Source organism: Stegodyphus dumicola, chromosome 8, assembly GCF_044657685.1.
Source record: "Stegodyphus dumicola isolate Sdum_Otavi_A_Nest chromosome 8, ASM4465768v1".
NCBI classification, from domain to species: Eukaryota; Metazoa; Arthropoda; class Arachnida; order Araneae; family Eresidae; genus Stegodyphus; species Stegodyphus dumicola.
In genome coordinates, this window is record NC_140775.1 from 37,200,200 (window position 1) to 37,215,657 (window position 15,458).

Sequence of the window (15,458 nt, forward strand, 5' to 3'; positions counted from 1 at the left end):
CTGTTTAATGTTTAAACGAGTCTGCTTCAAAGTACATAATATATAGCATTAAAATTTTTTTTTACTAATTATATCAATGTTACAAAACTGGAAGATAAATTTAAAATTAAATTATATCAGTTTAAATAAGATGAAATAAAAGTTTAAATAATCAAAACGCTCTTTTATTGCTTTTAAATCTTTCTATTTGTTAAGTAATTAAAGATTGATTGAATGTGAATGATAAATTAAAGATCTTGCATTTAGGCGACTGGCAACACTTTGAGATTGGCTATTTATTAAGAAGCGTAAAAGATAAATTAAAAATTTTCACTCAAACGCCAAACTTGCCTAATCACTAGAATGGTAAATATATGGTAGAGCAAGGAAACATAACGGCAAAAAAAGTTAAATATCTTGCCCGACTAGAAATCAGATTACACTTTCTTCTCTTTCTTTTGTTATGAGAGGCCATCGAATCTAAAATGTGAGAATTCGTATTCCTTGAAGTTAACATATCGATACAAAGAGCTTGGATATTTCAAAATTAGAAAAATAATGTTAGTCTTAGTTTCTAGATGGCGCTACTTCTGCCAGTTCCGTTCGCCTCCGAATTTAACCACGTGCTTTGATATCGAAACTAACTTCTTTCCCCGCCAGACTGAATTTAGTTAGTCTACCGCAGTTACTGAGTCGTGCAACACGTTCTATGATTGCAGTTATTCCATCAGTTATCTGCCGATTAGATAAGAGTTTTCTCCCTCCTAAGGTGTTCCGGCATGTCATGCTTTATATTTTACTTTAGAAGGATACTGAGTTTCTTCGAATATTATTTATTTGGTATTAAAAATATGTGGCATCGCAAGGTGGAAAGTTACAGCGAAAAGCAAGGAAAGGTAAATAAGGTACACGGTTGAGCTTACATGTTTGCATAAGAATTCTTTTGATGTGTAAATTATGTAGGATATTAGGAAAAGAATTAACAAAATATAATTAAAAGATTTAAGTTTTAAGAAACTTAATACATTCTAGTAGAGACAAATGCAGTGAAATTTCTCACAGAAAAACGAGGGAAAATATTTTTAATGGGAAGATATTTTACTAAAAATTAGCTTAGTTGTTTAAAGTCAAAAAGCTTTAGAAAGCAAAATGTTTTGCCAGCTTACGTGTACGAAAAACATATTATACATATGAAGGAAAGTTTGCTTTGTATATGCAAATGATTATTAAGTAGCCAAAGTGCATAACAGTTACAGTTAAAAATTTCTTATACAAAAAATGAGTTAATAGTGTCAATATTCATAATAAAGTATAAATTGGGTACATTACATAAAATAGTAAACAGTATTTAGGAATAATTTATTAGTTATATTTAAGTGAATATTAACGTAGTCTTCCACCCGAATATGTCCACCTAGAAGACCGAATTTTGAATTTCGAATTTGTTTTATGATTTGTGTCATATTTTGTAAAACATTAGTGAATTTTTTATTGACGATCTCAAAGAATTGAAAGCAAGCAGTGGCAACACTTTTCGAAATAATATTTATTTATCTTCATCTCGCGAGACTGTTGCCATTCAAAAACGTATAAGCTATTTATACTTAAGTTTTAATTAACAAACTCGGCTCTATGGAAGCAATGTGTTGCCGCTGCCGGAAATAAGATACTTTTATCTTCCAAGCACGAGCATATTGCTATTCAGTAAAGCCTAAGATATTTTCAAATTTAATCTGGAAGGTTACTGAGTAATAAACTAAATGATTTGAAAGCAATAAACACAGGTCTTAAAACTTTTTTTTTTACTGTTTTATGTGATTAATTTAAATACGCATATATTAAAATTATGAGATGTCTAATAAGAAATATTCAATATTTTTATGAAATTACATTAGCTGGACTTACAAAAATCATTATATACTTTCTAATTTTATAATAACTACTTAAGGCGCATGGCTGTGCAAGCGGCTAGTTTTTAAAGAAATAACATAGCGAATATAAAAAATATGCATGGCATCCTCTAATACACCATGGGGATAAAGATATGCTGCTTTTAAATATTTTTCTGTTGAATATAATTTCATGTGTCGTTAAGCACGAAGAACATGATATTTAATAAATAAAGTTAACACATAAAAAGTTAATAATATAAGGAAAATTGTTTTTGTTTTATTGCGTATTTTTTACGAGTTTAGTGTATTTTAGATTAATAATGTCTGCGATTTCAAAGCAAGAAAATGCAACGTTCGAAATAAAATATTTTTATCATTAATGCTCCAGCCTGTTTGGTAAAATGTAAGACATGTGTTTTGAAATTTTAATTCCCGAACGTCTTGTTTAAAAGCAGTGTGTTGCCACTGACTAACATGAAATACTTTTATCTCCTATCAATTTTCTGTAAAAATTTGATAATACGGTATATTCTGTAGCACTTCGACTTCATCCTTCTTCACTAAAAATATGATTATACATTTCAGACATTACAATGATTGGAAAATATATACGAATTTCGTGACATTTTATAGCGGGATTTATTTAAACGAAATTAGTAACGCATTTGCTGAAATATTTTTACTGCTACGTAAATTTTCATAAATTTGCTTAAGTTATAAAACTATTAACGCTATGATTTTAATATAATTCACACATAGGTACAAATGTTTTTAACGTCTGTATATCGCCCGATTTTTAGATTCCAAAGAAGATGTCAAAGCAATGACTGAATTTTAGGTTCCAAGAAGCTGTCAAAACGGTAGACGTAAACAAAAGCGCCACACAGCTTAGACTATGGGAAAGCTCAAAAGCCCTGCGTCAACGTCAGAGGAAGAAGTCTTCTTCCATTACTTCCTCGGTAGTTGCTAGGAGACGAATCTGTGCGAATTGTTTATGTTTTTTGATTTTAAGCACTTGAATGCAAAGGAAATAACTAAGTTTCATTTGTCACGTTGCTTGGCGAAATACATTTTGCCAATCTTGAGTGCAAGAGGTCGGGTGGAAAAAGTACTCGACTGTATCTCTTTATTAAGTAAATGTAAAAACAAAGGTCACCAAGTAATGCTAATTTATGATGAAATAAAATTATAACAAGTTTTTCCCTCCCACCGTTATAAGGCATTTCTCCTGCCTTCTTGGCATGCCTTCGTGGTGTAATGCTCAGCACACTAGGCGCATATTCGAGAGGTCTGAGCTTCGAGTCCTGGCGAGGGCATTACATATTTTTCATGTCTCCTGTTTCGAAATAACTTAATCTCACTACACCGTTCGACAACTTGTTTTGAAGCCTTCGACAACTTGTTTGTTTTTAATAACTTGTTTTGAATATATTTTTAATATATATTGTTTTGAATATATATCACTTTTTACTTTAATTATGAGAAAATGACTTTAAAATATGAAGAAAACTTTGCTTTTTGTATGCAATGATTATTAAGTAGCCAAAATACATAACAGCTAGTAGATCTGTTTCACAAAAATTGCATTAATAGTGTCAAGGCTCCTACAAAAAATTATCACTTAGGTGCATTACATAATATAGTAAGCAGTATTTATAAGTAATTGTTTGGTGATATTTAAGTAAATTATTTAAAAAGCTCATAATAGGTTTTTCATTTTTCTTTCTTTAATGTATTGCTGTATTTAAAAAATCAATAATAATAAAATTTTTCAATAATTAGCATATGCTATTTTTAATAGCTTTAATAATAAGTAATACGGTATTGTAATAAAAAAAAATAAAGACCTTATGCCAAAAGAATAGAAACAACTTTCGGCCCAAGCTATGCTCGATGCCAAGTGAATGGTAAATTCTATGGTAGCATTACGTAAAGTAACATGTTTCGAAAAATGAAAAGACTAGGCTGTAGATGTTTTGAACGTAAATATCTTAAAGAAGAGCAGTTTGAAATTTGAGTTATCAAATTCTAGTTGCCTGCAAGATAATAGTAATAATAATTAATATTTACATAATTGTTTGGATTTAAATAACTCTTATTTGGATAGTATTATTTTTAATTTCTGCAAATTAATTCTGAAACTAGTGAGTCTATCAGTCAGTTTTTAAACCCACTCAGTTAAGACAATTATAAAGGCTCAGCTCTATATAAGGCGTGAGGAGGCGTGTTCAGCGAAAAGCATTATTTTATAACTCAAAGATTTTCACTGATTGTAAGTGTTATAACGAAAGGTCTTAGCTACTCTTTGGGTATTTCTGAGATTATATTACAGATCAATAAGCACATTAATTGAGAAATCAGTTATTGAACTCATGCTAAGGCTAAGGACCAATACATTCCCTTGAGAATTTAAATGCTATAGTGCAGCGTTTCTTAAACTATTAACCGCGACCCAAATGGTGTCGCTAAGCGAAATATTTCTGTCACGAAATTTTAATTTAGATACGTGAATTCAGAAAAATTATATAAGTAGAAATTAAAGAAATTATATTAGTTATATCAGCATTTTCCAAAGTTTGGGTCGCGACCCGGCACCGGGTGGCAGAAACTTTCAGCTGGGTCGTGGCAAAAATTGTAAAAACACAAAAAATCTATAACATTTTGCTCTAAATTTAATATTTTCAAGTAATGCAGGTGGCAACCCTTTACCACCGTTTCCGGACCGTTTAAATTCGGATACTCTGACTGGCTGATTTCGATTCGTCATTCAGTGCCTTCTCCGGTACATGCGCCGTAAACTCACATGTATCAAAAAAAGGTTATGTTTGAATTTTTGTTACCTATTTTATTTGACAAAAGTTAATATTCATTATTAATAGCAACTTTTATTATTAATAAAAACAATACTTTTTCTTATAAATTAACTATAATCTAATAAACAAATTGTTTTTATTAAAGTTTTCAAACTTTTTACTTCCTTGTATGAAGTAAAAAGAAAGTATTGTAATCGCGAAAAGTTTCAGGCAGCATATTTCAACGAAAATATCCATTTTGACTGCTTTCGAATGCAAGTTAACGATGTTTTTGTGTGATATTTGTACGTAAGGACAGAATAAAAGACTCTTTTCCTCCAAAAAAATTATAAAACTGCTTTAAAATGAATTCTGAAGATACTTTTTCGTAGCATCTGTACGTACGTACGTATCTCGCATAACTCAAAAACGAGTAGTCTCAGAACGTTGAAATTTTGTACATAGGACTACTATAACATGTAGATGTGCACCTCGTATTTTGTTTGCAATCGGCCGCGCCAAACGTATATAAATATATTTATATATATATCCACTCTGTTACTCGGCTCAGCGATCTCAGTTTCTTTACTCTTATATGTTTGTAAATTGTACATTTTTTGCTTTAAAAATGATTGAATTATGTTGTTCTTATCTTCCGGTTAAGGTTTTTATGCCTTTAGTAAATCTGTATGCAATATTTTTAGAATTATCAACAATTTTAAAGTTGTTTAAGTGCCGCTAAGCCTAATAATTTTTTTGATGGCGGCCATTGCTTGTTTACATTTGAAATAGCAGAGTAGTGAATTTGTTGCCAATCTAGAGAAACGTAGTTTCGCAACAACAAACATAACGCCTTCATTTATTATTGCGAATTTAATCATGCTTAATACTTTCTGGAATTTTTTCGAGGAAATAACTGTTTAAGATTTACTTAATTTTTAATAATTTAATTTTTAATAATTATTAATTTAATTTTTAATAATTAGTAATTTTTAATACGGATATTTTGAGTTTTTATGTATTTTTGCCTTGTTGTGAAGTGAGAACTGAATTAATTGAATAAGAAATACTCAATCGTCTGTGAAAAACTAGTTTTTTTTTTGTTTTGTTTGCTTAATTTCTTTTATACATCGTTCTAGCTTTATTATAGTATTTGAATAGAACATGTGGCAACGATTAGATAATTCTTTAAATGATATAAATTTTCTGCATTCTGAGTTATAATATGAACGAAATATAATACTATTAAGTGAATCTAGAGCCAGAGTGTCGCTATGGTAAACAAAGAGCGTGAATTTTAAAGAATGCATTTATTCTATTGTGCTTTATGGGCTGTCGGCGAAGTAGATTTAATTAAATCCAATAAGTTTAAACGAAATGCAAGAAAAAATGCGTATAATTTAATATTCCGTACAAGGAAGTCATGTGGTATACACATCAGATTTTTTAAGATGGATAAATGGTTAATCAAGAAAACCATAGATTTAAATAATGATGATCAACTAAGCACGAGCAAAGCTGAACATCATGATCTTGAAGAAAATGTGCCTGAAGCACCTAAAGCAGTTGATAGTAGTTGAGAGTAGAATCTGATCACCCGTGCGGTTTAGCGCCTAAAGCAGATATATAGCGCCAAAATAACAAGCATAAAGCTACTTGGACTCGCAACCATTGTGACGAATATTTACTCTTTGGGTTCATTGCCGGCGGCAGTCAAAATAATTTGCCGCTATATGTTATTTGCAATGAGCAACTTTCAAATGAAAGTATGAAACCGTCAAAGTTGAAACTGCATTTAAAAACACTCCATTCTGAGTTCTCAATTAATTTTTAACTGAGCCAATTAATTTTTTTACTGATAAGGAAAATGAATTAATTGCTGCTCAAAAAAAAAAAAAAAAAAAAAAAAAAAAAAATGAAAAATACACTCTTATCTCGCCAGTCAAATAAACACCTCACTTTGACATCTTTTTTTTTTTTTTGAAATTTCCAAATTAATAGCTGAAACTGAGTATCCTCATAGTGCTGGAGAAAAATTAATGCTTCCCGCTTTGAAAATTGTCGCAAATAATTTATGCGGAGTAAAGGGAAAATGTTTATTTTCGGCGATACCATTATCAAATAATACAGTTAAACCGAGAATTGATGATTTCGCGAAACATTTATTAAAGAACTAGTTGCTCAAGTAGAAAAGAGCAAGTTTTTTTTCCTTGCAAGTAGATGAAAACATAGATATCTCGAGGATAATGAAATGTAATGTGTTTTGTCTGATATATTGACGAAGACACCATGCAAGAAAATTTTTTGTTTTGTAAAAGGCTACCGACAAGAACGACCTCAAATGAAATTTTTAAGATTACCAGTGATTTTGCCACTAGTCACGGTATTAATTGGATGAAGTGTGTTGGGATAAGTAGCGACGGAGCACATGCAATGGCAGGCTGTCATAAAGGTTTGTTTAAGCAAATTCAAGGATTAGCAATTATTTGTTTATGGGGGCACTGTAGTATCCATAAACAAGCGTTGGCGGTAAAATGGATGCCTTTAAATTTAAACATGACTTTGGAAGAATGTGTCAAGTTTGTAAACTACATAAAGTCTCGTCCATTAAATAGCAGACTTTTTATCGAATTATGCAAGGAAATGGGGAGTGATCATAAACACCTCTTTTTGTATTGCAATTACAAAAGGAAACGTTTTAAAATGTCAATTTGAGCTAAAAGACGAAGCCTTGGTATTTCTGAATGAACACCCACCATCTAAAAAGATGCTATTTTTATATTTGAGGACAGATTTCACGATTTCGAGTGGTTAATATAAAAAGCTTATTTGTGCGACATACTTGCTACATTCAATGAATTAAATTTAAATTTGCAAGGCTTTGGTTTAAATATTTTCAAAGTATCGGAAAAAGTCGCTGCAATAATTTAAACAAATGACTCTGTGGAAACAACGACTTTCAAAAGAAAATTTTAAATCTTTTGAAACATTACATAAATTTATTGAAACCCATGCAAACTACTATGAAGAAGATTTACATCTTGAAACACTATCAGTTTCAATTCAAGAACATCTTTCGGTGCTAATAAATAGTTTTAAAGACTATACTTTCCGGATATTCCTTCAAATAATGTGTGGATTAAAGATCCTTTTTCTGTCGATATTGAAAAGGAAGAAATGTTTAATCTTAGTGAACAAGAAGTTGATTATTTAATTGAAATTTCATGCGACACCGATCTTAAAAAAGTGCTTGAAACTGTACCACTAATTAATTTTTTGTTGCGCTGCCAAAAGGAATATCCAATATTCTTTATGGAAGTATAAACTGTAATCGGATGATTTCAGACTGCAAAACTGATTTTTTTCTTTTAGATTCGCTGACTTCAACAGCAACAATTCGAATGAGTTCTTGTGGATTTATATATCTTGAGTTTTCAAATTTGTTACTGAATTCTCTGGAGTAGAAAAATATCCATTTGCACCGGAAAAATATTACTTTATCAATAACTTATAATATATATGCAATCTGTAGCTATAAAAGTCTGAAAAAGCAGCGTAAATTTGTCAGCAAACGACTTAGATCAATTTATCATAGCACTATTGCAAAAAGTGCTGTTTACACTGGTAAGCAAATAAAAATGACTTATCCTCCCTCCCCCCCTAAAGAAACCTCTTTCCTTTCACAAATTTTCAACTTTTGGTTCGGTGGTTTTATTTAAGAAAAATCGAAGCTACTAACTTACTTTCTGAAATTCTTGAACTACACAAGAATTTTATTTGTAGTAATTTGATATATTCTTTCCACTAGAATGATTTAAATTACAAATATAAAATACTCATTGTGTGAAATAAGGTTTGTGAAATCGATGCACAGTCACAAGGCATGGAAGCTTAAAAATGAAAAATAGTTGAACCTGAAATTTGTATATAAAATTTCTTTGTAGCAAACGCTAGTCAAGATCTATTATGGATTTCATGAGGTTACAGAAATATTAGTTTTATTTAAAGAATGAATTGCATTTTCAAAATTCAAAAGTATCTTTAACTGCTTTTTCGAAATAACGCAGCTGATATATTTGTTAAATTATCATGATAAATGAAATTTTCAAACAGATCCTTAGAAAACATTCTAAAGTAGGAGGGAATTAATCTTTCAGAGCTTGTGTATAACATCATCTAACAAAGATGTAAAAAGGACCAGCTGTTCTGCAAAAATAAGCTACGGGTTACATAGAAAATCTGATATTTAACCACGTCACTGTTTACCCCGAGACAGACTGATCGATTTGAAAAATGTAGGCTGGCGTCAGCAACGGTACGCACTGTTCAGGGTTGAATGTGGCCTGGATCATTACTCCTGAGAGAGATTCTTCGAATCATGATTTTCAGCCCCCAGAATGCAGCGAAAAGAGGTGATTAGTAGTTAAACTGGTCAAAGTCTTTCCACAGCGAAATTGTACCAGGCTCTACAAAGAAATTCACTTTAAAAGACAGGAAATAGGAATGCACTTCTTAATCCCTTTCAGCTGGTATTGCAATGAAAGCACTGCTCATTTGAAAGCCTGCCTTTTAGAGGATCGGCATTGTTCATTTTCAGCTAAGAGACTGGGGAATACAAAAAAATGCTTATCGTAGGTAGGAAGACGATGTTGAAAATCTTTGAATGTGACAAGTGGGTAATTTTCTAAATAGTTTTCAACAGCTAGTGAAAGTGGAAAAAAACATTCTAAGACTAGTTTTAGAAGCAAAAAATTTAGCTTCGGAGAAAAAAAGGATGTAGATACCCAAGTGGTTAAGACCGTTGAATCTGGATGGCTTCCAGATGAGACCGATGAATCTTGGTGGCTTGATGCCAAGTGGTTAAGATTGCTGAATCTTGATGACCGACTCAGGCTTCCAGATGAACGGGCTGGATGCATATGTCACGTGAATAAGAATCTGTTTTCTTTAGAAAGTTTTCCGCGAAGGTATCCTTTGCCTCAGGCAGAAGCGTCTTGTGTGTTTTGCCATATTCAGATAACCTAACCTGTATCTTACATAGCTATATATGCAGATCTATACATTTTCTCTGCAAGTTGGCAAAAGAGTTAAGTATCATTGGAGAACGGTGCAGTAAATGAAATGAGATATAGTTGAGAAATGCCAATCAAATGTTGCATTTATTTCATCTGTGTCTGTATTTGATTTTGTTGAAACAAAATTGCAGACTAAATTTAGTGGTTGCTTTGCATAGGAGATTGTGGGAATCTCAATTCATTTTCGAATTCCTCCAGTCTTTCAACTATTGTTGCGTTCGTACGGGTTCGTAATAGATTGAATGCAGACAGGTCCGATGATAGGTTAATAAATTAATTTTTATCGAAAGAAACGCGTCACAGTTTTGGAACTTTCCACAAAAATACTGAGAACGTTAAACACAGCACAATGAAATGCGCATCTAAAAAAGCAAAGCTCCTTTCGTGATTTCTCAATACTCCGAACTCATGCTGAATTTAACAACTCCCGATACTCTCCCCGGTCTTATATAGTTTTTCCCTGGCTGTCGAGAAATCTTTAGTACCTTCCATTTCTCGAAATTGTTGAAAGGCTTATGAGGACCGGGTACGGTTACAGCTACATATATAGATTAATTACATTTATTCAATCACAGTACGAATTACGGTTATGCATAAACCGGACCATAATGTCTCCAAGTAGTCTCCAAATGTGGGCTACAATTAGTCTCCAAAGCCATCGCCAGCTTGGCGATGTCTCGTGACATCGCCAAGCAATTTAGTGAGATAGCCATTTACTCAGTGTTAAATAGGCTTGCATCTGTGTTGCTACATTTCCAGCAAAGCTTCGCTTCTTTAGATTTTAATGCTACATTATATATATAAAAAATGCTACAATTTCTCTTACAATTCCAGTATGTACAAAATTCGTTGAAAAGCAATAAACACAGTTCTTAAAAATATTTATTTTATCTTTTAGTCTGATTGATTTAAATAAGTATTTAATTCATGAGCTGTCTATTTATAAATATTAAATATTTTTATTAAATTACGCTAACTGTACTTATTAAAATCATTATATACCTCTTTTTTTCTGTGATAAATCTTTTAGGTGGCTAGCCGTTCGAGCGGCCAGTTTTCAAAGATATAATGCAAGGAACATTAAAAGGTGTATGCCAAATTCTTAAACTCTATCGCGAAATCTAAAGATATGCTGTTTTTAAATATTTATGATGTTCTCTTGAATTTTATATGGCGTAACTACGAAGAAAACGATGCTAAGAAATAAAACTAAAAAGACCCAAAAAATATGTTAGCTGGAGTGAGTCCAAGAGCAGATTGGTAACCTGCGATGCTCAAGGAGAGTATAAAAAATCTTAAGAAATCCTGTGGAGCGATGTTAAAATCTGAATCCTTTCAGATTTTCTTTTTTTTCCTTTTGCGTGGTTGTATTTTGCACTATTTATATATATTTTGTTTGTATGGCATGGCTCTGTTTCTCAGTTGATGGCTTTTATGTGTTATGGTTTTAAATCATTGTGTTAGTCGAGTTCACTCAAGTGTCTTTTAGCTTAGAGACAGTAGTCTAACTTCCTTATCTCCTTCCTCTATCATCCCCTTAAAGGGATCTTCAGCTCCAGACTTAAATATTCCATGTGCTTAAATCATGGAGGTAGGAAGTAAGCCTTTTCTACCTCCATGGCTTAAATAATACTGTTTACACTGTGACAGATACGTCATGCTCTATGTGAAATTCACGCCTTACTCGTCAGTTTCATGTTTCATGAACTGTTATTAGAGACTTATCACAGATGTATTTACGAATGAGGAGAAGGTTCACATTACCATCAATGTTTGGTTCCGAAAACGACGTCTGCAAGGAAATGAATAACGCTTCCAGCGCCTAATCGCTTAATGAACGACTAAGTATTCTGTGATGAAAAGTGTTTATTCATATCCCTTAAATCAGTTTTGAAATATTCTATATACTATATCAGTTAAAAATATCGTAAATCTTTATTATGGCAAACAAAGCATTGCACAGAAAAGAATTCAATAACAGAATATGAAACATAATTCATTTAAGCATAAGAAATTCCAAAACGCTATAAAGCTGTTCAGTAACATTTCTTATGAATATGCCGATTACCCCGATCTGACCGACTAGAAGGTTGAGTAACCTTTTTTGCTGAAGCTCACAAGGAGGGATGTGTGGAAAATAAATCATTGCACTTTTTCAGAGAATGATCTCCGTTCGATTGACTGAATGACACTAAATATAACAGCGGGGCTCACTTCCGGGTTCGGTTTTCTGCCACAGTTCATCCATCACCCCATAATCACCACCGTCATCAACTATTATGTTGTCTCCAACACAGACTTTTTCCCATCCCGTTATTGTTACTGCGGGCGTATGAATGGGCATTAGAGAGTTTGTTTACAGCATCGCTAAACAGATCGGGCTTGCCGGATATTATTTAAAAATATAATTTTGAGATTCGGCGATGTTAAATCAATAAAGTTGACGCTACAAAAACAGACCTTATTTTATATTAATATACGCAACTGTAGAACTTCGTAATGAAAAGATTTATTGTTTATTTATTGACAAGGCTATGTATTAGCATTCAAACTATCTAGATATCCAGTAATTTTGACTAATACAACCAATAAAAATCATTTCCAGACACATGTTAAGTCATTTTTATTTATACTATTGTAATTAAAAATATAAGGAAAGATTCATTTAAAATATATAGTGCAAAAAATCGTTTCCAAAGTTGTTACGACTTTTGCCGAAATCAGCCAATAATCTGCATTTCATTTCAGTTTATCGTTTGGAAATTATTAAAGAATTTTTGTTTTCGAGATTTCTCAAATAGCCAATGCAAGGGGTATTAAACTATGTAATGTCTATAAAATTTCAGCTAAAAATGTTTGAAAGTTAAAAAAATGTTTTAATACTTTATCAAAACCACAAGCTGTGAGTCGTAGATTTGTTTAAAGAAGGGAAAAAATACGTTGAAGATGAACTAACGTGTGATAGATCATTTACGTTAATTAATGAGCAGCACTTCGACCAAGTCAGAGATTGGATACTTAGCGATTGTCGTATAATGACTAGAGGCATTATTAAACAGATAGGTTTTACAGACTAACTAAAGACTTCCTTGATCCCATCTGTAAAACGTATGTCACCTAAATTTTGTTGTTGGACGTCTACATTCCGAACTTTATAATTTTTGAAGGCTCGTTGAATTGTCCGAATAGTAGACTAGACGAGGAGTTGTTTAATTTTCAAAGTGCCACTTACATTTGCACGAAACAACAGCCAGAGAGGTCTGCTGTAATATATGTTCGCTTCGGCATCGTTTCCCAGAGAAACCCAACAATCAAAAACCACAATTAAAAACCTGTTTCAGCAGATAACCCCTAGAATTCACAACCTTCTTAATACGCCGACGAAGTTTTCGACTGCCTTTGTGTCTGAGATTATGCTTCTCCATACCTCAGAACACTTTAATGCCACTTCTTCTCTTAAACTCTTAGAACCCTCCATGGCTTGCCTTGAATGCTTCTTCTTCGTCTTTTGATGATCCAGGCTTCTTCGTAATGAGGTCGGCAAAAATTATTTTCGCCTTCTCATTAATCATGTTTTTATTAATAGCGTTTTCTTGCATCTGCTTCTTGTTAATCCACACGAGCAGCAATTTTTCAACATATTCGATTATGCATGGTTGCTGCGCAGAAATTCTTGTGACATTATTTGAAGCTTCCGTCATTGTTTTAATCAATCTTAAACTTGTTTATGAGTATAGTGCAAGTTGCTGATGTAGATCGATTATATGTGCATGCTAGGCCAGCCACATTCACACCTCGTTCTCGCTTCTCAACAATCATGTGTCTGAATACAGCTTTCACAAGCGACACCAAGTTGCTGGATGAAAGAGCGACAGTAAGTTGCTAGCTGGACAGGATGATGATCGACATGCAGGCAGGATTAGCATGTGACGTCACGATATCTCCACGCCGGATGTTCTGTGAAATATCGCTCGTTAATGGAGTCATTTTTTTTTACATTTTGGTTTGCTTAGAGAATTATTCGTTACAAGAGGTGCAAGCAAGATTTGTCTATATTTCAAATTCTAGTTTTGCTTGCTCTTTAGATTTACTTACGATATTTTGTCCGTCTATGTTTGTGTTTTTAAATCAAGTATAGGCTGTAATAAAATTAGCAGGTATATTTTGTTAAATTTGATGTTGTTTTTAACTGTTGGGCTAGATAGATCAGACGAGTATCTTAACCATTAATGAATGAAAAAAACAAATAAAGCAAATCAATCTCAGAATACACAAACGAGCCGCCCAACTGATAGAGTGGCTAGCGTCACTGACTGCCGTCCCGAAAGACCCGGGTTCGAATCCCGGAGAAGGCATAGATGTTTGTACATGTATAGTGTGGGTGCGGCATGAAGAAACTCTAAATACGCGGCGAGCCGATAGTCCTCTCGTGTGGTTTGGTGGAAGAGAAGAGGTGTGGGAGACCCTCGGATCCGTCACCCCGGGAGGCTCTCGATCAGAATTGGGGACGGAAGTGAGCCAAATCGCACTCTCACCTGTTAGGGGCTCAAGGCTGTTGCCAACGACAGGCGTAATCTAGCGCTACCTGCTACGAGGACTTTCGTGGGCTTGGGCTGTCTACGTAAGACAAGGGAGCATAAGCAACAACAACAACATACACAATCGAAATTTATCCAAAAATTAGCGTGCATTATGCTCGACATGTGAGTTAGCTGAAGATAAGGATTGAGTCTTTTGAAAAAAGAAAGATTATATGAAGATTTTAATCAAAATATGACTTGGATCTTGTAAGATTTACCAACTCCAACGTACAGTTTTTCAGAGACCTACTAAAACTGAAGACTTCTTACATTTTCTTATCAATTGATTGAGTCAAATGTTCTTACAAATAGTATTCTTTTAATTAACTAAAGTTTTCGAGAACTTTTCAAGATGATAATGGAAGTTATGTGCGTAGGCATGTCATGCTATGGAGAAAAAACTGTGATAGTTGTACAGAAGCAAGTAGCAGGTAGTCGTCGTATAAAATCTCTTTATTTGAATATAGTTATAAAAAAAGAGTCTGCGCTTATATGTTATGATCCGGGCATTCAGATGCAGACACTTTGTACCTTCTGTACCTTGAGAAAGATAAGAATTTAAACGTGTAAGTTATGTTAGACTTCTCCCTCTCTGAAAGATGAATTTTTAGTATCTGGGTGAACTATAATTTAGCAGTGGCGCACTTCTTGAAAACAGACACATTCATATTATTGAATAAGATTTTAATTTTTATTCTTATGTAACAATAAAAATTAAAGCATTATATAACTGTTCTCGAAAGGATTAATTAGATTAGGTTAGATTAAGTGATTAAAGTCATTGGTTATTGGAATATAACAAAGTCCACAACAGCTATCTGCCAGTGGGATGCCTTCTTGGAGGACTACGTTATTAAGATAAAACACACAAGCGCTGTCTGGCTAAATGGAGGGATGCCTTCATGGAGGGAAAGTGGGTACTAAAAGAAAGTGGTTCATATTCATGTAATACACAGGAAAAGCCACCAAAACAGCAATGAAGCCAGCGCATTCTTTGAGGTTTGAAGCCAAGCTAAAATGTTAATATTTAGAGTTCTTATTTGTTATTGGTGGGCTATTTTGTAAACGAAAGAGATGCAAAAGTATTAATAAAAGAATGTAAAGCTATAAAGGTTATCCAAAAACCGGCCTCATTAAACT

At 33.0% G+C, this 15,458-nt stretch overlaps 1 protein-coding gene across 2 annotated transcripts in view; it reads left to right on the forward strand.

Moving 5' to 3' along the window:
- Positions 1–641: 641 nt before the first annotated feature.
- The window catches only part of LOC118198726 (protein O-mannosyl-transferase Tmtc3-like), a 268,461-nt gene continuing 253,644 nt past the window's right edge, over positions 642–15,458 (forward strand). Inside the window, exon 1 of one of the 2 annotated variants that reach the window (XM_085821740.1) lies at positions 642–884. In XM_085821740.1, coding sequence (XP_085677866.1) covers positions 759–884 — 126 coding nt within the window. In that variant the 5' untranslated portion in view covers positions 642–758. The remainder of the gene's footprint in view (positions 885–15,458) is intronic. The other variant, XM_085821741.1, reaches the window with a different exon arrangement.